We start from the raw sequence: 22034 nt of genomic DNA, 5'->3' as shown, positions 1-22034 counted from the left end.
TTCCTTCTCAGAGAGGACCAACAAGGGCTAATGCACCCATCACCTTTGCATGAATGCTCTCATGCCACACTGATGGGGTTTAATTGCATGCTGTGTGATGGTAAATGGCTTGGTGCTCTCTTGGCTGGGATGTATAGTTTGAAAACCATTTTACCTAGGCATCTTGTAAGTGCTTTTTCTGGATCCAGTTCCTCTCCCAGTAAATTTGTCAGCAGTGCTGCCTATACTTTCTTTCCTATATCTGAAGTCATGTCACCTTTCTGTACTAGAATGTTGGATTATTTCATTTCTAGGACAAGAACCTTTGTTTTCCTGTCCTAGAGGTATGAGATATTTCTTTTCCTCTTTCATTGCTGTCATTTCCTCTTCAGGAAAAGATGTAAGATGTAAGCTTTAGGAGGCTTATGGTGTCTGCCAGTAGAAGAGGGCTGCTACAGGGGACAAACCCTCAATGACATGAAGAACTGAAATAGAAGCCAGTTAGAAGAGGACATGTAGAGCTAGGAAAGGCCAAAAGGATGAAATGGAGGACAACAAAAAGGATTAAAATGGCAGCAACAGTAAAAAGCAGAAAATATAAGATTTCTTTCTTTTTTCACTTCCTGGGAGTAATGAAAGATGCTTCTCCTTGCCACTTCTTCTTCCCATTTCTTCCATAAAAATGAATTTAAACAGAAAAAAAACACCACAAACCCCCCAAGATTGTAAGTCACTGACCTATGATACAAGCTCAATCTTTTTTAATGAATACTTAGGCAAAGTAGAACAACTTTGACAGGTAACACTTGAAAGCCCTGACTATACAATAAGTCCAGAGGTGGTGATTACAGCCTTGTGACCTGGGACACTTGGTTTTGAGGGCCTGTCTCAGACAAGAGTATCTGAGAGGTGATCAAATGGTATTTGAAATGCGGGGTCTCACTTCCCAGAGTTTTTTTCTGTGGGCTGCTGAAACTATAAAGGCAGATAGATGTACCTCCTGTCTGACTGGTGTCTGCTACTCACCCCCTACACACACGTCCCATTTTGGGTTGGAGGGTTGGGACTGGTGTAAAGCACTGTGAGATCATGTCCATGTCTGGCAACCAGGAGCTGCTGTCAGGCTCTGCAGGGTTTGCTTGTCTATTGTGACTGCGTTATTAAACAAAATTTCACTGTACAGGGGCGCAAGTACCTACATAGCAGTACAAGGACTGAGCAGCAGATTGGAGGGTTTTTTTGGTGGGAAGGGGGTGCCTACATCCTAAGTAGGGTCCTAGGATCTGTGCCTAGGTCTGGGTTTTAATTACACTTAAAAACATTACCTAATAGCTTCAACTGTGCTGACTTTTCTAGTTGCTTCTAGTCTTAGTCAAAACTTCAGTATGTTTGTTAAATTTTTCTCCTAAGTCAAAAGTGTTGAGATGTGAGCTGTTTTAACAGGCACTGTGGACTGCAACGACAGATGGAGCTAAGGGAAACTTCTGTGCTGGTATGTCTTACAGAACAAAACATGCTAGAGTACAGGTCAGCGATGCCACCATGCAATTTATTACTCAGGGTTTTGTCCATAGAGGAATGTAACTATGTTGTGATTTAGATTAAAAAAAAATCAAACCAAACCAAACCTGTTTTTTTTTTTTTTAAGTTTTCCAGTTTTCCTAGTTATCCTAAAATTGTTGAGCTATGATCAGCAAAGTAGTAATTTATTTTCCAGTTCTCTGTTATTTAAATCTGAAGTATGTGAGATGTGTGCTAAACGCTTTCTCTTCGATCTGGCCTCCTACTGAGGTGCTGCAGCTGGGCAGAGCACTCCCAGCTCTGTCAACAGGAGCGTTACCATTGCTTCAGTGGGAACAAGGCTGAGCTCATAAATCCGGGGTGAAGACATTTCTGTTTCTTCCCTCTGTTCTTGGTACTGTTTTTGTTCTTCTCCATCCAACATCATGCTTAGTCACCATCGGCAGGTAGATTGTGAAATATCCATTCAGAGACAAGTGTACTGAAAACAGTTCCCTAGGTCGAGGCCACAGCTTAACACCTAAAGGAAAAAAACTGCCCTGAAAGAGCACCCTCAGCAGGAAGGCCATTGGAAACTCACCAATGTGTTCAGTGTTGCATTTGAGAGCCAGGACAAGAGCAAGACTCAGGAACCTGTTGCATCTCTCATTCACATTCATCCATGCAGCAAAAGGGCTTCTTTGTTTTATGAAACATGATGCCTCAAGGGTTATCTCCTCCTAAGAATCTGGTTCTGTAGTCTCTAATCTTTTCCAGCTTCAGCACCTGCAATCCATACTTAAGGTCACTAATAATGAGGCTTATTTTTTGGAAGTGTTAGACATGTGGCTCCTTTTACAGTTGTTTGTTAGTTGTTGGTTTGTGGTTTTTTTGTTGTTTTGTTTTGTTTTTTAAAAATACCTGTGCTGATATTGCAATATAAATATGCATAAACTCCACACCTGAGGATAGTTGCTAACAAAACAGTAATATGCCATTGTTGCCACTAGAGGATGAACATTAAACAATGTTGAAAATGCTAACTACTAGTGCCCCTCCCCGAGCCTGTTCTTTTCAGAGTATATCTGGATACTATAGCAGAAAACTAGCTGTATCACTGATCTTCAGCACTGAACTCTAGTAGACTTCTAAGTCTACTGGAGAAAAAAATGAAAGTGTAAACCCTGTAAACAAAAGAAATCATGCCCCAACAGATATGTGAAGTGCTATAACAGCAGTGTAGTTTTGTATGTGTAGTTTGATATTCCCTAACATCCTGGCTTTTAAAAATTTGAGACAAGCTTTTCTTTTGGAACATCATTCACTAAGGGATAATGACATGTATTGTTTAAGTCCCTTGGTATTCTAACCTATAATTAACAATAATCTGTTGATGTTTACTATCAGGCTTATTTCAGAAAACCCCTGAAACACCAATTAATTCTATTAATATTTTCTCATGAAAGGCTATCAGAGCAATATTGTGATTTTTGTAAACTTACAAGAACCTCAATTACTGTGAGATAAATACTATACAGTCTCTGGTATTTCTTTCAGATATTCCCAAGAGAGGAAATAGCAGTGGTTTTCAAAATCATGAAGGCCCTTAGGTTTTTGCATCTGTCTGCGTGTTGCAGCTTCAGGACCCGAAGTCAATCTGCGTTACCTCTGGGCAATTTGTTTCCCTCAACTGAGGAAGATTTCCGGGATTTTATTGGCACCAGCTAGTTCCATGAATTTGTCAGGGTGGCTGCCTTGCTCCCTGGAAAACTTTCCCAGCATTTACTGTGTTCTGAATGTTAGAAAGTTTTCAATTATGCTTGGCACAAACCCAAAGACTTCTTCAATGTTAAGCAGCCATATTCCCCGGATTCCTATTGCATTTGATGTAGCCTAAAGCAAGGCCTGAGAAAGACTTTTCCCAACAACTACATCCCTGGCCTGCTAAGGGCTGGAACATTGTCCAGTTGGCCTAACATCATGGCGGGGGTCAACCTAAGCAGGCAAAGACACTTAGGGGTATGACAGCTGAGTCTGAATTTTGGCAGAAGGCTGATATTGGGTATCAGAAGGTATTGGGCAAAGAAGCCGTCAGTGAAGAGCAGGCATAGAAGACAGAAAACTTACAAGGACAGAAGCCACTAGAGGCCAGATTGAGGAGAAGACATTAGATGGAGACATTTAAATACCAAGGAACTGGACGGGCTCAGGCAGGAGCCAGGAGTGACCTTGAGAGGTGATGGGGAGAGAGAAAAGCAGAAGCAGTATCAAGACTTTCTGAGACCAGGATGAGAAGCCTGAAGAAGGAACAAGTGGAACTGGCTAACTGGGAAGGTACAAATAAACAAGAGACAGAACTGGGTCATTTGGATTAAGCATTGGGTCATGTGGCCAGACTAATCTGTGCTTGTCCCAGGGGTAGAAGACGGTTTTACGCTAACCTTGCACTTGCCTGATCTTAGCTCAGCCCCTGGCACAAATCATAGATGCTGATGAAATGCCTGCAAGCTCAAGGGGAATAGCAGGACATCTGTAACCATGCCTATTTTATCTCAAAAGCAGCTTGGGATCTACATCAGCCAGGAGCTCCCTGGTTGCCAGAGGAACCTGTGGAGGCCAGACAAGCAGCCTGGGTAACACACACAAACAAATACCAGAACATTTAACTAAACATCAAACTACGAGCATGATTTGGCTGTGACCTGAGGGGCAACATTGCCCCACTGCCTGGCTACTGCAGAGAGCCACGTCTGAGAACAAGGCTGTTCTCTTGAGAAACTCTGAAGAGTTTCACTTCAGGAATCATTTGGAAAATGCCCTAATTCCTTTTAAATCCTAAGAGAGGTTGTAAAACCACAGCTTGACTCTTGCATTTTTGAGTGTAACACAGCAACTATTGGTTAGCCTGTCTCATAATGTTGACTTCGGCCATGCTTCTGTTTCCCCTGCCATCTTAGACATCAGCAATTACAAGTTTCAGTGTGAGAGAAGGAAAGGCAAAGCATCCTTTGCCTCCATCCTTAGTTTCAGCTTCTTTTGAACAGGACCTTTGGGGTAATTAGGTAGTGCCTGGGATAAGCTGTAAAACCAGTATAGCCAGGGAAGTGCATGTGCTAGAGCCACACAAGAAGTGCAGGGGTGCATGTGTACACGTGGTAAATCTGGTCTGGGTGCCTGCTGCTGACACCCCACACATCACTTAGAAGCCTTCAACTCTGCCTAAAGATTGTAAGAGACAGCAGTAGGAATGAACAGGAGCATTATGCTTTTTTGCATCACTTCTGGACTGGTGCTTCAGAAAGAGCTGCTGTGAGCTAAATTGCCATTTTGCCAGTACAGCTGTCAGGGAAGATACCCTTCTTCCTCCACATGCAGCAGCTCCACAGAAAAACAGAAAACTCCTACCCCCCCCCCCCCCCCCCCCCCCAGCACACAGATGAGCATGAAGGATCTCCAGTGCAACAGCGAGGTGTGTTTGCAAGCCAAGTCTGGGGCAAACTTATTTTGAGCCAAAACTTCAAAACAAACTGTCATTAATCTGTAACCTCTAAAGGGTGGTGCCCCTCCTTGGTGCCTCTCACTATTTCCTCATCTCCCCAGCTAACAGCAAAAACATTCCTGATTGCATCAGTTTTGATTACTCTCTAGATGGAGTGTAATCCCAGTTAGTCAAAGAAGAATCTCCTCATGTGGCCACCAGGACTTTGTCACTTAAGGAACATCAGTAACCTCAGAAGATTTGAATGCTACACAATAAAGCGTGGCCAGGAAGAGCTGTGGCAGCATGAAGAACAGTTCTTACACAAAGTTCTCCCTCCCTGCTTTGTTCCAGGCATTCAGCCATTACACAGTAACCTTGGCTCTCATGTAGAGGCACTTCTTCATTTCGTACCCAACTCCTCCTAGATTTAAGAGGCAAAAAGAGTCACAAAGCAAACAACAACAACTGAACGTTATGGAAGGAAAAAAAAGGTCCAACAGGCACTATAGTCAGCTGTGTGATTTATTGGAGCTAGCTGTTCCCACAAGAAGGATGCAGTAGCACTAATTCCATAGGTAGTTCAGTCAAGCTTCTTCAATTGTCAGCTCATGTTTGGTTGCTTCCTCAATGTTTTTAAGTTGACGAAGCACCCATTCCCTTTCTTTCTCTCTCTGTAATACAGAAATGAAAATATTAATTAGGTAATCTAATTGATTCAGATGTCACCTGCTTTAAAAAAACAAACAGCATACACAAAGGCATTATGAATCCAACTGGATTTTGGCCGAAGTTTCCAATTTGTTTTAAGCTAAGGAGGCTTTACTCCCAGAACAGAGAACTCTTTCCCAGGTTTCCAACACATCCATAAACATTATGGTACAGGGGAAAAACTAAACTAGAACAGAATTTGCTGGCTTCACACTGACATGACAGCCTTCAGAATTGAGTTCGGCTGCCTCCCTACCCTTCTACGGGCTTTCCTCAGGGCCCTTGCCAATAAGCAAAGTGCTAGGAAATTGAGTTCTCACACTCCACAGAATATAAAAAGAAAGACCTGCATGAGGGCTGTTAATCTAAGCTTTCCCCGGGAAGCCCTATGCTAATTGCAGTACTGCACACAAGACCCCATTTGCAATGACTGGCACTCTTCTTATAAATCACTACACCTTGGATTAAACAAGGAAAGAAGTTGATTATTTGTTTCCCCAGTTTTAGTTAACTTGCTAATGTTAAGAAACTTGAGAATTTAGATTACTGATTCCTTCCCATTTTTAAGTTCCTCCTAAAGATTTTTTTTTTTTTTAAAGTGTGTACTTTTGCATTAGTGTACACAACTAGTCATGCAAGCTCACAAGCTGAAGCAAGTACAGTTTGGAGGGCTGCATTGCATCCAGTCTGCTATTAGGAATGATAGCACAGAGCCTAGCAGGTTATGACCCCATTCATAATTACATGTTCTCACTGGTAAAGTTGTGGAGGTGTTCCACAACTAAAATACTCCCACATTACTGGAAAATCTGTATATTCTCAGCATGGGTAGGAGTTTGTACAGCTTAGCTATTTCATAACTAAGGGAAAGCCATTACCACAAGAGCCTTGTCAGTTTTCTTCTTCCTGGTTTTTCTTATTGGGAGATCTTTTATCCCTGGTATTCCACTAACAAGCCATGAAGGTCCACTCTCAGGAGTTACTGCATGTGCCTCAGATACTTCAGTGAGAGCTTGAGTTTCCATGTTTGGGACAACGTTGTCACTTGACTCTTCATTTGATTCAGAGGCCAACACTGTGGAAAGCCTCCTTCTAGAAAACACAGCCTGAGAGCTTTGACTTATCTCTCTGTTCACTTCTTGCCAGTCAAACACTGTTGAAAGCCTTTTCGGGGATGTACGAGGGATGTATGCTTCAACACGTACTAACGATACTTGAGCTAATGGTCTGCTTAGATTTGATTTTGGCACTGGAGTTCCATAAACTGTCTTACTGGCACCTTGGTCCTCAACTGACTGACTTGTCAGATCTGTAAGAGATGTCATTGTTCTTGAAAACATTGAGTCCACTGGAGTGCTGTGTTTCACCATTCTCTTTTTCAAGGATCTTTTAACATTCAGAAAAGAATCTTCTTCCTCTGACATCTTGAGATCAGGTTTATTGCCTTAAGAGAAGGAGAAAATTGTGTCACTGCTTACATAGTGAGAGATGCTGTGTAAAATGCTTGGCTGCACCAAATCCGAGGTGTTCCTCTTTTCATGTCTGTGTTCTGTCTTTACATGGAATTTATCCCTTGTACAAACCAGTGTTCCTAAAGGGTTTGGCACAGCCACATTGAAAACAGAACATTAGAAGACAGCTTGTCACACATACAACACTTCTGCCCCAGCCTTCCGCATGTGGAGCTCCATATATGCTAGAATTTGTATTTATTTATTTTTGAAGATCTCATTAACTGCAACATGATTAAAACAGCATTTTCTCCTTCAGAGTATACAAATCATATACTTTCAGGGTTGCAGCTGCTAACACTGGGTAGGTAGGTGAAAACTCTTAGATGCCAGAGGGATTACTATAGTGCAGGAAAAAAAACCCCAACAAACCAAAACAAAACCAACAACCAAGCACTCTAGACAGATGTGCAGAGAAGTTCTGGTTCCAGCAAACATCTGTTAGTCCAAATGCCATTTTTTCCCCCCTTATTTTCTTAAAAGGGAGCTCACAAACCTCTCATTCCCTCCCACTTACTTGACATTTGGCTTACGTCTGCAGATCTTAAGCCAACCACGTGTTTTGCAAGTCTGTTTGCAACCAAATTTACAGCAGTGGCAAGGTTGGTTTTGCTAGAAGTTTCCTGCACCCATTTGCCAGCCCCCACCAAAAAGAAGCCCGATTTCTTACACATGGAAAAGCCCAAGATAAATATATCCAGTTTAAGATACACCTTAAAATAAGTATCTTAATTAGATGAGCAGTTAAGTACTTCTAGTAACTGTTGAACTCTTCACTCTCATGAGGCAGTTCAGATATTTCATATAGGTCGATTGCATGAAGCTCATCTAGAGGGCAATAGGTGTTAAGTGCCCCTATTCTAAACCCTATAGATCAAAGGTCTTGGTGGGGCTTTGTGGGGGACGGGATGATGGGACCGTGATAAAGTGGGGCACAGAAGGACAGACAGATAGGTTTGCTGAAGTAAAAGGCATCAGTTCTCCATTCTTTATCAATGTTTTTGCACCTATGTAGGGTCTGAGTTTGGCAGAGTTTCACATCCACTTTGTTTCTAAGGAACAGGAGGCAAGAGGTAAGGTGCTGACTCTTCAATACAGCAGAAGTCAGGTGTTTGGGAGGTTTTCTTCTCAATAAAAAGTTGGGGGAGGGGGTGGGACATGACAGAACACACCACCTTTTTCACTTTTCTTTGGATATCCGTTTCTCCTCTCATTCCTTGGCATCACTAGGTTGCGTGACACGTTACAAGCAGCACTCAGCCTACAGACACTGCCTTCTCCCTTTCCCTCTCAGCCATATTGACTTCCCTTAGTCTTCATCATAGAAACTTACTTGCAGGAAGCTTACATGATTAAACTTAGAGAGAATAAGAAAGAGTTTGCGACCCCCCACCCCAAGCCCATCCTTAACTACATATTTTGATGCCTTCCCTTTACTCATAAAGCCTAGATGGTCAATTAAAAGCTTTTTTTTTTTTATTTAAAGTTTGGTTGAAAATACTTTTTCCTAAATAAGTTTCTAAGGAAAACAAGCTTTTTTCTTTCACTCATTTCTGTGCTTTAGAGACAGAAAGATATACACATATACAAGAAACAAAGGTTTTCTGTTCAGTTATAATAGCATTATAGATAAAAGAGGGGAGCAGTCTAAGAACAACAGAGAAAGATAAACCATTCAAGAACATCAGAGCTTACCACAGAGAATGTATCCAGCAGCAGCTTTAGCAAGAACACACACTTACCAGATCTACCAGGTTCTCTTTGATATCTTCTTCTGCTTCTCAGGTGATCTAGCTTCATCTGCTGCTTCCCCTCTTATAGCCCTGCTAGCCTCCCAGCACCCCCTCCTGCAGGGACTCCCTGTATCACACATTTAGCATGTTTTAGGTGTTTCAGCAGTGGTGCTAACTGAATAAACTACTAAATAGAAATGTAGGATTAATTAATCTTGGGAAAATGAGTTAGCAAACTTGTCTATGTGCTATGTTTATTGCTCTTTAATCTTTGCTGCTTGCTGCTTATTTCAATCACAAAAATACATCTGGTGGTTAATTGGCTTCACATGGCTGCTGAAGGCACATTGAGGATCTGTCACTAGATGGATGTATGTTGGTGGAGTATATCTGTTTCCATTCTGATTTTATTTTCTCACTGCTTCTTTTGCCCAAAAAAATAAATGTTAAATCTGCCATGAAAAAGCACTTTTTAGGAAAATAGGTAGTGAGAATAAACTGAGGTTTATTTTACTGTAGTCTGAATTCCACAGTGTTTGCAGCTAACAGCTGTGTAAATGGCAGCATTTTATCTTGAAAAAAAGCAGTTTCAAAATATGAGCTCTTAGGTGATAATTGCATTGGTCTGAAATGGTACGGTTCAGGTGAAGAACAATTTTTGTCAACAGAGAAAAGCAGCTGGACGGCACCAGCCCCACTGAATTGCAAGTCAGCTCTGTGGTGGGTGGTAGCAAACAGCTGCTGCTACAGCGCTGTAGAGTGAGCACCGGTGAGAGGGAGCATGTGCACAAATGTTGGGGTAGACCCTTTTGACAAAAGCATGACCTGTGGACCTTTAAAATCTAAGCCGATCAGACAGACCTAATTTCAGGGCTTTATGCGGGTGACCTGAGGTTGTGGAGTGCAGCTAGCACAGACAGAGGGGTGAAGGGCTGATCTTGCCAGGATTTGAACTTGTGGTTCCAGGGAGTCTGGGTGTTTCAAACCTAATCATAAACCACCCTCTCTTGCCGCATTAATAATTGCACTATGAATAGAGAATTGGAGGTACCAGTTCAATATTTAGGAATAACAGTCTGTCAGTATAAGGGGAAAGTTGCTAGGTTTGAATTATGTGCCCCTAAGGAACAGAAAGAGAGCTTGAGAAATGGAGGCACTTTACAATCACATGGACTGCACGAGTAAACATCCTGGAAATAAATAGTCTGTCCAGGATAAGCTATTTATTTCCTAAACTCCCAGGGGAGGTTCCTACAGGAATATTTTGAGAACTAAACAAAAACTATTTTGAGTTATTTGTGGCTGAGAAAAAAAAAAAAAATCTCAGTCCTTTATAAACACAAGAAGAGGCTAGACTAACCCTTACCTCATTTTGAATATTAATATTAGCAGTTAGTTTTCAGACTAGCGGCCTTGTGGCTTGGTGAGCAAACCCACCAGTTCAGCCATACTGTACCTTGCGGAGCTCAACAAGCCAGTTCCGTATATAGCACAGAGCAGAGAGTGATGCCTTGGCATACTGTTGCAATGTTTGCACTGTCCGGCTGTGTCAGTGGGACATAACATTGCCTCTCCCAGCGAGGCAGTGATGCAAACAACATTGCACAGCATGAACCTGCACGAGAAGCTGTTTGGCGTGTCTGAGCCACATTGACATCATTTCACTGGACCTCGTCAAAAACTCCTGCCCTTGGCTTCCAGCTTGGGCTTTGCCCTCCATGCCATGCTTGCCCTCACTTTCACTGCATCCTTTTGCAGCATCTCGGAGTGCCCCAGTGCTCTCTGTAGCTGCACCACCTTTATGCCTACATTCCGTGGGCTTTTCCTACAAGCCTCTTAAAAAATAACCTTCCCCTTTCCTGCAAAACCATTACTTGCTGTTGCCTCTAATTCCTTGCCAGTTGTTCTCAGTATATAAATGAGGACATTTGCAAGCTGTTCTCGCTGTTAGCTATGGTCTGTCTTATGTCCCACAGATTTAGCTTTTTATGAAGTGTTGGCAGGATGTTACAGAGAACAGGAAGGACGTAACTATGCAGAGATTGGACAGAAAAGAGTCCAAAGTTAGTGTAAGCACACAGCGCTCAGCAGACCAGCTGCAGTGATGATATTACCTTGGCCTTGGTGTATCTGTAGCCTGGAGGTAAAATACCCAAGCTCTGGCATGGGTGGCACCTTGTGCAGGCTTCTTGCACCTTTCCAAGAACGACACATACTGTGTCCTGCACTCACACCTATTTGTTAGGAACCGTTCCTTCAGTAAAATTACATTCCTTGCTATGGCCATCTTCCCCCTCAGCATTATCTACCTGATGTTTTGGAGCAATAACTCCATAGGTCTGGACCCAGCTGTTCGGTCTATGTTTACACACATTCCTCTCTTCTTCTGTGTGACGCAAGAGGGCACGCAATTCTAGCAATATTATTATGCACCTCTATATATTTTATATCAAACCACCACCGCTCCGTGTTTATGGCTTGAAAGATTCTTTTGTTGATCTCACTTTAGGAGATAACTTCATCTCCCTTTCTAAATTTGTTCCAAAAATTCAAAGCCTACATAGAAAAAGTTTTCACTTTTTTCACTAATTCTTTCACTAAGCATTAATTCTTAAGATTTTGACTTCCAAAACCAACAAGAGCAGAGAAAACAAATACAGCACAGCATTCTGCTCAAATTTCAGCCCTTTCATTCCAGTTCAAGTGCATGAATTCACTTCAGAGACACAGGAGTTTGAGGAGGCCTCTTCTGAAAGAGGGTGATTTTTTTTTTTTTTTCCAGTTTACCAAGGAATAGCATACATACAGGGACATAAAGGGACACCTTTTTCCCTTAGTGTTCTGGTCTAATCTGAGAGACTGCACTTCTTCAATTGTGGCTATAGTTGTTTCTTCATTTTCTATTCTGATGATGTTGCCAAACAGTTCTCCTGAAGGGAACTTGGATGCTGAACCAGCCCTTAGTTGATGCACTTCCCTAATGCATTATATTGAACGGGATATATAATTACAGTCTGTGAAGTTACAGATCTTGTGTAAGTGTCCAAGCAGTTAGGAGCTAGGTGCAGTCTTTCCTGGGCAGAACAGTGTCTGGCTGTCTCTCTTCTCTTGCAAGTAGTTTGATGTTTTTTGCTGCAGAGGGTGATCCCATGAAGAAGTCTGTCATAGGCAGTAGGAGCTGGTAAGTGGAGCTCAGCACTCTCCTCTGTCTGATGACCCATGGTGGGATGACCCTTGTTTGGAGAATTGGAGGGAAGAAGGAAGAGCCAGAAGAATACAAATAGTTTTGGAGAGTGAAAGGAGGGTAAAAAGAAGAGAAGGGCACAAAAGTGAAAATGTTTTTCTAAATTTAGAGCCATGCGGAAAGAATAAATTAGAAGAAAGATTGAAGGAATGGGCAAGACAAAGGAGGAAAAACATCTATATAAAAAAGGAAAACAGTGCCTCCCTTGGTTTTTCCAGCATTCCGGTACAGCGGGGAGTGCAAAAGGAGCAGAGCTTTTGTCCCAGTGAATCATAAGATCCTTGGGCAGCCACAAACATTGAAATGGAAGCAGTCCAACACTCCCAATAGACTTGGCCTCTTTGGGTATGTAAAGCTGCATAGAAGAACCCAGTGGAACTTTTCAAAAGAACCTTAGCACTTTATTTCTACTTATTTTAGTAGGAATTACATGTCTGGGCACTACTGAGAATCCTGAGATTCGTGGTGTTGTATACAATGGAACAGTTGTTCTATATATGTTTTTAAGACACTTTGGAATGGAGTGGAATGGAATGGAACAGAATGGAACAGAACGGAACGGAACAGAATAGAATAGAATAGAATGGAATGGAATAAAATAGAATATTTTTTTCAGTTGGAGGGGACCTACAAGAATCATTGAGTCTAACTGCCTGACCACTTCAGGGCTGACCAGGAGTTAAAGCATGGTGTTAATGGCACTGTCCAAATGCCCCTTAGACACTGATAGGCTTGGGACATCAACCACCTCTCTAGGAAGTGTGTTGTGGTGTTTGACCACCCTCTTGGTTAAAAAATGCTTCCTAATAGCCAGTCTAAACCTCCCCTGGTGCACCTTTGAACCATCCCCATGCGTCCTATCACTGGATCCCAGGGAGAAGAGATCAGCACCTCCCTCTCCACTTCCCCTCCTCAGAAAGCTGTAGAAAGCAATGAGGTTGCCCCTCAGCCTCCCTCTCTCCAAACTAGACAACCCCGAAGTCCTTAGCTGCCTCTCAGAGGATGTGCCTTCCAGCCCTTTCAGCAGCAAAACCTTTGCTGAAACCTTCAGAAACCAAGGACTATATGAATCCTTTGTGATCTGTTAAACAAGCTTCTCAGTGCCTGAACATCACTTATGTACATTTATGAACTTACTCTCCAGCAACTTTAAAGATTTTGCCTTTTGGAAGACTTTCATTATAGTTTTTCATGTAGTAGAATTCTGCTGAATTATGATGTTATTATCACTGGAGAAAAAAAGGGCCGTATCTTTGCAACTGTTGGGACATCCCATTTTTCAGTGTGGCAATGACCTCTTTTCTGGCCTGAGGCAAGGTCAGTGTCTTTGGCTACAGTGTCCAGGGACAGACCTAAGCATGGTATACTCCCACTTCAGCTCCTGTGATAGGAGCATCTCATAAGCAGCCTGAGAGGAAGGCTTTAGGGAATCCTGTACAGGTGTTTGGGGGCGTCTCATAACCTGTCAGAAAAAAAATGGCTCTGTACTACTTGCAATACACTGATGCTTGTGTTCTTTGGGTTACATATTTCTACAGAATTTGGGTAGTGCACCTATTCTATGACCAGATCTGTCCAGCTGGATAACAGATCTGATTTTGCACACTCAAACCCACAATCTCGATATACTAACTGGGTTTCATGGCTTCTCAGCAAGTCAAACCCTTATTTAAGTGCCTAAATCACCTTCTGTATGATTCATTTCAGTGAGAGTTTGAGGAACAATGAGGGTTGGTTCTTAGTCTCTGAGCCACTGCAAATATTCTTAAAAAAATTAATTTAGATGTTGATGTTATAAAACTTTCTAGGTCCACCAACTGCAGGGAGCTGAAAGTAGTATTCTAACAGCCATTTTTTTTTTTCTGCTTTAATGTAACCTTAGGACTGAGTAAACAAAAGCCTTAAGAACAGACCCTTATTCTTTATAGGCAAGTTCAGTGCCGTGTCCTTTGTCAGCATGGACCAGCTCTGCCCTTGGATGCAGTGCTTGGTGTCTATGTGAGAGAAGGATTAGGCTGAACATATTTAGAGATGCTGCTATCTTAAGATCGATTATAAATCGTTAAGGCATTAAAAATTGTTGCCTTTCTCGGTTAAACAAGGTTATAATTATACAAGTAGCCACTCTAAAACCATTGTGGGGAATGCCAAATTGAGAAAAGTATTTTTTTTATCCAAAGGCCTGGTGGATTAATGTTTGACTTCAAAAAGTTTAATTACCTCAGTAGTAAGAAACTAGGTACACTTTAGTAGCAGTAAAGGTCATTGATCTTGATAAAATCAATGTGCCACCACCTGCCTTTGTAATTACGTCAATGACTCCTCTTCATTATATGCTTATCCACTTCAGTCTTACCAGAGTGCCACAATGTGTTCTATCTGCATGTTGTTTATTCACTAGACAGTGTCCTATATGCTTTCTACGTGTTTCTACACCCCAGAAGTCAATCTGAGTTAATATTCAACTGGGACCTTTCTTCAGTAACTTGCTGTGTCTTTTCTGATATGACTGCTCCTTTCTAATTATGTTGGCAGTGCTGCTGAGGAGCACATAATATTATTGCCAAAGTTCAATAAACATACAGAGTAACTATAGTGTTTGGGGGAAAACAGTCGGTGGTGCTTTCATGACCTTTGGCAACAGTATGAGCACAGTTTGGCCAATGCCAAACAAATGTCTGACTTCAAATCTCTCAGCGACCAGAAAATGATGGATTTGCTTTACTTTATTACATCTAATAATAAACTAAAAATGCCCTGTTTGTGCAGTGCAGTAGCGTGGCCAGACTGACTGTAGTGCTGTGCAGGAGGTCAGGCCAGATGAATATCAATGACTCTTTTCTTGTTGTATTAGAATTGCACAGACGAATCCCCAGGTGGTCTGAGATGAGGGAATGCTAATGAAGTCATTGAAGTCCCACAGACTCGGTGAAGCAGAGCATTTGTGATAGAGAAGCTTATTTGCCTTCGTCTGTGGCGGTGTAGTGATTGATATGTTACACCATCTCTATGAAAGCCCTTGTTGGCATCTTCAGACTATGTCTAGTAAACGGAAAGGTAAACGTTCATACTAATCATGACTACTACTTCATCACTAGCTCCTTCTACTTCTTCATTGCTAGCTAAGTCTAGCTAGCTAGCACTGCCAGCATAGCTTCTTTGCTATGGCTGAGTCTAATTGTAGTGGACCAGTGTCCAGTACAGGGACCAACGTCCCTGGTGTAAGTACAGAAACAGCAGAAGCCTGGGCAGCTCATATTAATGTAGTATTAAAAGCCAGTTTCTATTCTCTGAACCATAGGCCTGAAAACCTATGCAAACTACTGCTGCAATCGATAGTCAAAATAATCTGTACAGGACTGGATGTTTGGTCAGGACTCCTCAGTAGCCCAGCTGTACGTCAAGATCCACCCCCAAGCTCACATGCTCTCTCCACAGTCTGGTAGCTTTAATGAGCCAGAATTGTCACAGACAACTTCCACTATGTGGCTCACTTTCCAGCTATGGCTTTTTTTCCATCAGAATGGCCCAAACAAGAGTATGGTCCATGAGTGGTACCTGTATAATTGTTTCCTTCCTTTGGACATCATGTTCTGCCAGCAGGAACAGTGCATCAGGTGACCCACTGCCCTAGGGAACGGCTGCAAGATGGGAAGGTTTTGACGTAGATTCAATGGCAACGCACCAGTAATGCCTGGGTGATGTACACGATGTTCTCATTTCCTCTTCTCCCCGTCCCCCTGTTTCAAATCAACAACCTCCTCTGGTAACAGTTTTGGACAAGAACACCAGTTCCAGTCCTGGGTGGTTTATGCTATAGAAATGCAGTTGCTGGAATTTCTCATTCAGGGGTTGCATTTCTATAGCATGAACTACTCACTACCGGAAATGGTTTTCTTGTCCAAAAATGTAACTGGCAGATGTAAGTAACCTGCTGCTAACACTACGTCATTCTTTAAGCAACATGAATTCTCATGCTGAGTCATTATGTCTTTGAGGTGATTCAGCTGTGTATGGGGCATGGCAGAAAACTGTTTCCAGGTATCTGGCCTGGGTCATTAATCCAGAACTTGCACTATCTCATTAACATATGCAAGTGTATGTACATATTTTATATACAAGTATATTTAGCTCTGTGTGTATTTATATACATTAAATCCCCCCCAACAACCCAGGTAGCGTTGCACATTTTAATATTGAGAGAAAGCCTGAAAATACCAACGTGGCAGAATAGGTCCACTGAAAGATGAAGGCCAGATTTTCAATTTATTTATGTCCTTTTGACTTCAGCGGAACTATTCTGATTGACACTTGCAAAGACCTGGCACGCTGTCTTTCCCAGGGGAAGGAGAAAACAAAAAAAAATATGTCTACATAAGGCCTCAAACACTTCTCATTGGTGTAAGGGCAAACTAAGAACTGTTCCATCACACTCACTGTCATCACAATAATTCTGTTCAACTCACACTGCGCTCTCTAACCTGCAAGAGAAACAGCTGGGGAGGCTTACTCTTGCATTTGGAATAAAACCCCTTGCATCTGATCCCGGGCTGTTTTCCATCACAAGGGACTCTGCATTTCCAAATTATCTCTGGGCATATCTGCACGGACAGGCATGAGGGACCTGAGTGCCTCTGCTTTTGCTCTGAACTAACCAGATGGGAGCCTGCTGTGATTTGGAAGCTGTACAATCAAACTGCTTTGGTTCTGTGCCGAAGCGTACAGAGTCTCTTGAGGGGCAAGTTACCTGGTACAGCTTTATCAGTTTTCAGCTCAATTTTAAGTTAACCTACGCGAATTTGCACTTAGGTTGGTTCTGCATCTTGCATGATAGAAACTGCCGACACAATCTACACGCGGCCCAAGTCCGCCAATTATTTCTGGCTTGTGGAACATGAGAGATGAACTTCCCCTCCCCAACTTCTGGTCTATGCGGCCAGTATTTGCACATGTTTACTTTCCTCTGCTTGCACAATGGCTGGAGCACTTGGCCCAGGCTCGCTTCCACTGTGGTCAACGCATAAAGTCAACAAGGCTCACAAGGGAGCTGAATTGCTCCCACAAGGTTCTTCAGTTCAAAGCAATTGTGAAAGTAGAATTGCAGGATTGCTCGATGCATGTCCTCAACCTGAAAGCTGAGAAGCTGCATTTGGACCCTCTGAGAGGCAGCTTGGTATAGAATGATGAATATAACTTGATTTAAAAATCAAACCAGCCAAACCAAAACAACAATCTCAAACAGCTGTTTATTCAAGCAACTTTTTTTCCTTTATTTTTAATTAGATTCCAGAAATTATAATAGTGCAAACATTCAGTATAAAAGTTGCAATAAGAAATTTACATTCACATTTAACATTTCAGTCCATTCACTTTTTAACATAAAAATAGGACAAATATTCAATTGCTCTTCTCAATTTAACAATCCTGAAAAAGACTGGAAGATACTCTACAATATTCTATTTACATAAAAATAGACCCGTATTATTAATGCAAATCTATCATTAGAAGTTACCCAGTGTTAAGTTATTGTATTGTACTATGTATATACATACATATATATATATAGTGTATAGCTATATAGATATAAAAATTATTTATAGGTTCAGTGGGCTACAATAGTTGAAAAAATGACATCTTGACTTACTAGTTCGTTCCTTAAAGTTAGGACTGTTAATTTTATTTATCTATGTAGATAGCTGTTTCTATTGTGATACAGTAGGCCTCCTCCCCGTCCCTTTGAAGTTACTGGCAACACCCCGTTTGACATCAGTGGGAGAGGAAGAGGCATCAGAATAAGGCCTGATCTAACAACTCAACCATCACTGAAGTTAATATTTCTATCGATTTTACCAGGCTGTAAATCAGACTGAAATACCTTCTGAAACCTCGTATGCCATTCAAAAAGAAAGAAAAATACATTTGGTTTTCCCTTTGAGGAACGGAGTATCTCTACCTGATGCAAATAATTATTTTTTTTTTCAAAGTCTAAGCAGAATATTCAAGTTAGTTTGGAAGCAATGCAGAATTTGCTGCAAAAATCTGCAGGTTAAGCAGCTAAGACTCCTCTTGCATGGTCTTACTGAATGCTTTGATTCAACCAGCCCTATAAAACCCCAAGACTGTACCTTTGCTTACTCTTATTTTTTAATAAAGAGAGGCATCCAGACACAGAGAACATGACTACCCTTGAAATGGGTTTGCACATGTTTAGTAAACTGCTAGGGAACATGAATTAAGACTATCCCCCCCCTCTTGCTTATCTGTGTCTCTTCTCTGGGGACAGGAGCAGGGATGCTGCTCTGCCTGCAGCTGGCGGGGTTAAGCCTGGCTACCCAGCCTGCTGCCAGCTGCTGGTGCCCACGTTCCTGCCACTGGGGACCTTCACTCATCCTTTCAGGCCTGCTGTCACACATACCACTTCCTAACCCCGCTGTGGCAAAGCGATTTCTTTTCCCCTAAACACCTATTATATGAAAAATCTGCTTTTTGTAAATATATTTTCTCTTTGCAAAAGATGATTGACAGCCACGTGGTGGAGGACCTGGGGAGGGAGATGGTAAGCAGGACTGAGCAGACAGTAACTGCCTGCAACAAAAATGGGATGGCATTGAACAATGGAAGGCGAGTTAAGGGTGGCAGGGGCATCGATCCCTTAAGAAGCAATGTTTTATGAGTTGCAGGTCACATTTTCATGTCCAAAGAATAGTTACGTGGCATTAAGAGGCAGACAGGCATGCCTAGGTCCTTTCCTCTTAGCGCTATAGCATTTACTACATTTAAATATTTCTAGGATGCTTAAAATTACAGGTAAGCCTGCAGTGAACACTGTGCCATCATGTGTAGACAGACCAATTTTGATTGTAGAATACGTGCTCCATGTGGTTGGGGTTTTTTGCCTCCTACCTTAGGCTGCTGAAAATTTCATTACAAAAATAAGGAATCACATACACTTCTAAATCTTTTCAATTACCAGATCAGAAAAATACTTAATATCTCATTTCCAAGCAGAACCTATGGACATATACAAGAAGGGCAAAAATTAACGTCCTGACAACAGAGTGTACAAGGACTAACCAGCAGGATAAAATCCAGACAGATGTGAGCTGCAGCACAAGTTTTAGTGGCAGAGATTTTAAGAGATGGGTCAAAGTTGGCTGAATCTGCTTGGAACTGAGACGTGCATGCATTGCTACTGTTTCAGACCACTATCCACATTCTGTGTACAAACTGATGATTTGCACACAGACAAATCTACACACAAGTATATAATGTAAAAAGAACTTCCAAGAAGAGGTTTTTAACCTCTGTCATAATTTCACTGAAAATAATATCACTGCTGTAGAATTCTCTAGAATTGGGTTAGTTACGCTAGAAATGGTAACTGCTCTGAAATGGTAACCAGTAGCTCTGAAAGCATTACTTACATTCCTACTATATTCTGTAACATTTTCCAAAGCTACCTCTGCATAAAAACCAGAGGCTTGAATGCAGAAAAGAAACTCGCCATTTGCTTTCCCTAAGTCCAAATTTGTACAGACAATTGTACTTGTAAATGGGAGCGACTTACACCATTATTTCATTTTTTTCTTAATGGAGCCCTAGTAATGTTACTGTAAAAAAAGCAAGAATTCTAAGCGAAAAAGGGGTTTTACTGTAACAATTCAAAAATGTAATTATCATGAAGCAATTCTGTGATGGCACAGACAATTCATCTTCATCTACATTTCACTTAAAATTCTTGCTATATCGCTTGGATGGCATTTGACACATAAGCACAGACAACCTTCGCACCCATGTGCACCAAGGAGGAAAAGACATGAGAAATCGCCTCAACAACTTCCATGTGCCAGTTCAAATTTTCCATAACGGATGCCACCATTGACAGGTCTAGGATCAAAGCAGCAGGTCAGGCACTTGAAAGTAAGACACGATAGTGTGCACAACTGCAGTAATCAAAGCACGCCTTAGCCTTGCCCACAATGAGAACTGTTAGCCGTTTTACCACCGGCAGGTTAACCTACCCCTAGCCAATGTGGCAGTGCAGTTACAAGCTGTAGGTAAGCGTGTTTTTAATCAACATGTTGTGTAAGCCTGATCTGAAGAGGAAGGCAGCCAGCTTTTTCAAAGGAGCTCCAAACTATCTGGACAGATTTTCTGCAGAACTCAGCTCACTGCATGTGCTGAGCTTTCTAGGAAATCTGTTCGTATTTAGCTTGGACACACACGTACCTGCCTATGGCCTTCCTCCATAAGCACTTGGAGTGCTTCTCACACCCACATAGCTGTGCTGGTAGTAAACCAAAGTAGGAAAGGAAGTAGTAAAAAAGCTTCACAGTGATGCAGCACTGTTTGTTCCTTCAGTTTTATGCAGATGTGACACATCTGATGTCACAGAAGGCATAAAATGGGGATTCCTAATATAAAGAAGCAGATCCTCGAGCATGCAGTTAAGGCACAAGCAAAACCAAGTCCTTCCAGCACATAGGCTATGTACATTAACCAACACTAATTCAAAATTCAAGGTGCTTCTTCATGATCAGAAAATAGGCATTAAAGGTGACAACCCCCGACAACTCTGAATAATTCCTTCTGGAATTCTGAAAGCAGTTCACCAAGAGGTCTTGAACACTTATGAATGTGAACAGACACGAAAACTCCAAATGGATCTGGCCATGCAGTTGAACACAACTCTTATTTCTGCCTCACTAGGAATCTGGTCGAGTACTCTGCTGGCTCAGGCACTCAAGACCTGTCCCACATCACCAAGAGCTTTACCAATGACTGCAGGAGTACTGGCTTTTCACCTCTTTCTTTCTGCCACTGCTATCTCACAAGCTTCTTCTTTTTTATTGTTTTTTTAATTATTTTGTACTCCTGAAAACTTCCCCCGCCCCCCCCCCCCCCCGCCCCTTTCCTGTTTTTGTCCTTGTACCAATCAGATTATGTCACACCAGGCCACCCAAGAAGTATGATGTTTTGGAGAGTAATTAAAGAGCAACAGGCAGCCCTCCCTTAGATGCACTTTTCCCCCATTTATTTACATTTACACATTTATTCATGATTGAGCTTTGGCCTGAAAACTCAGTAAGAGATGGGATTAAAAGGAACAAAGAGCTGAAAAAAGCCTACACAGAGTTCTGAAAAAAGCCAATCATCAACAGAGTTGGGGTCGAGAAACAGAGTCCAGATTGTCATTAGTCACAACAATTATGCCACACTGAGATGCAAGACCCACTGAATTTGAGACAAGTTCATTTATGACTGTCAGAAACCCTTAACTAGTGTACGAAACCAATCATCAGTACAAAGGTAGTGGTTCTTGTATGCAGGCCGCTGGGATATGTTGTATGAACCTACACCTTAACTTACTTTGACAGAAGTACTTGCAGAAGCTGTACTGCATAGTTAACCCCACAGTCACCTGATTAAACAAACAAATTAATGGATTTCAAAGCCTTATTATGAAATCAGCTCAAGTCTGTGAAATGCAAGAAGTCCTTATTAATACAGAGTAGAAAGTATTCACAGTCCACACCATTTTCCCTCTGCCACCAACCTCAGTGTTATGCTCCTCCAGTACTCCTCATTTATCATACAGCAATTACATAAGTAATTTGAAGAGTAGTCCCAAACTGTAGTGACACAGAAATGACAACCTTCAAAAAGACACATGTAAAATACCTCCAGAATTTAAAGTTTTGTTCAGCAGCAAGATGGGGGAAAATCAGCTAGAGGATTAGATACCAATTTCTTATTCCAACATTGCTAACTGGCACGGACCTCAAGTGGCGGGTTGGGCTGTGATGCTTAGGGTAGGCATCCCTGTAAGCATGGCTTTAGCAGGAGCAGGACTAGCATCAGCACAGAACCCAGACAGC

The 22034-nt window shown here is 41.9% G+C and overlaps 1 protein-coding gene across 2 annotated transcripts; it reads right to left on the bottom strand.

The window, feature by feature from the left end:
• Positions 1–4910: 4910 nt before the first annotated feature.
• On the bottom strand, positions 4911–22033 carry CCDC201 (coiled-coil domain containing 201). 2 transcript variants are annotated; one of them, XM_080382094.1, is made up of 3 exons: positions 8922–22033; positions 6547–7112; positions 4911–5631 (listed from the first exon to the last, which is right to left on the bottom strand). In XM_080382094.1, the coding sequence occupies exons 1-3, from the start codon at positions 8977–8979 to the stop codon at positions 5545–5547; spliced, it is 711 nt and encodes a 236-aa protein (XP_080238220.1). In that variant the 5' UTR covers positions 8980–22033; the 3' UTR covers positions 4911–5544. The 2 variants fall into 2 exon arrangements, with proteins under 2 accessions (XP_080238220.1, XP_080238221.1); XM_080382095.1 differs by having other exon boundaries at positions 4915–5631; positions 8875–22033.
• Between the last annotated feature and the right edge of the window lies 1 nt (position 22034).

Source organism: Falco punctatus, assembly GCF_963210335.1.
Source record: "Falco punctatus genome assembly, chromosome: 4".
In the NCBI taxonomy this organism is placed as follows: domain Eukaryota; kingdom Metazoa; phylum Chordata; class Aves; order Falconiformes; family Falconidae; genus Falco; species Falco punctatus.
This window is presented reverse-complemented; position numbering and strand designations above follow the sequence as displayed.

Excerpts from the sequence above, each read along its gene's own strand:
- CCDC201 (XM_080382094.1), bottom strand. The coding sequence starts at position 8,979 with ATGAAGCTAGATCACCTGAGAAGCAGAAGAAGATATCAAAGAGAACCT. Across the intron at positions 7,113-8,921 it reads AAGAGAACCTGGTAGATCTG|GCAATAAACCTGATCTCAAG; the intron begins GTAAGTGTGTGT and ends CCTTCTCTTAAG. Across the intron at positions 5,632-6,546 it reads AAACTGACAAGGCTCTTGTG|AGAGAGAAAGAAAGGGAATG; the intron begins GTAATGGCTTTC and ends TCTGTATTACAG.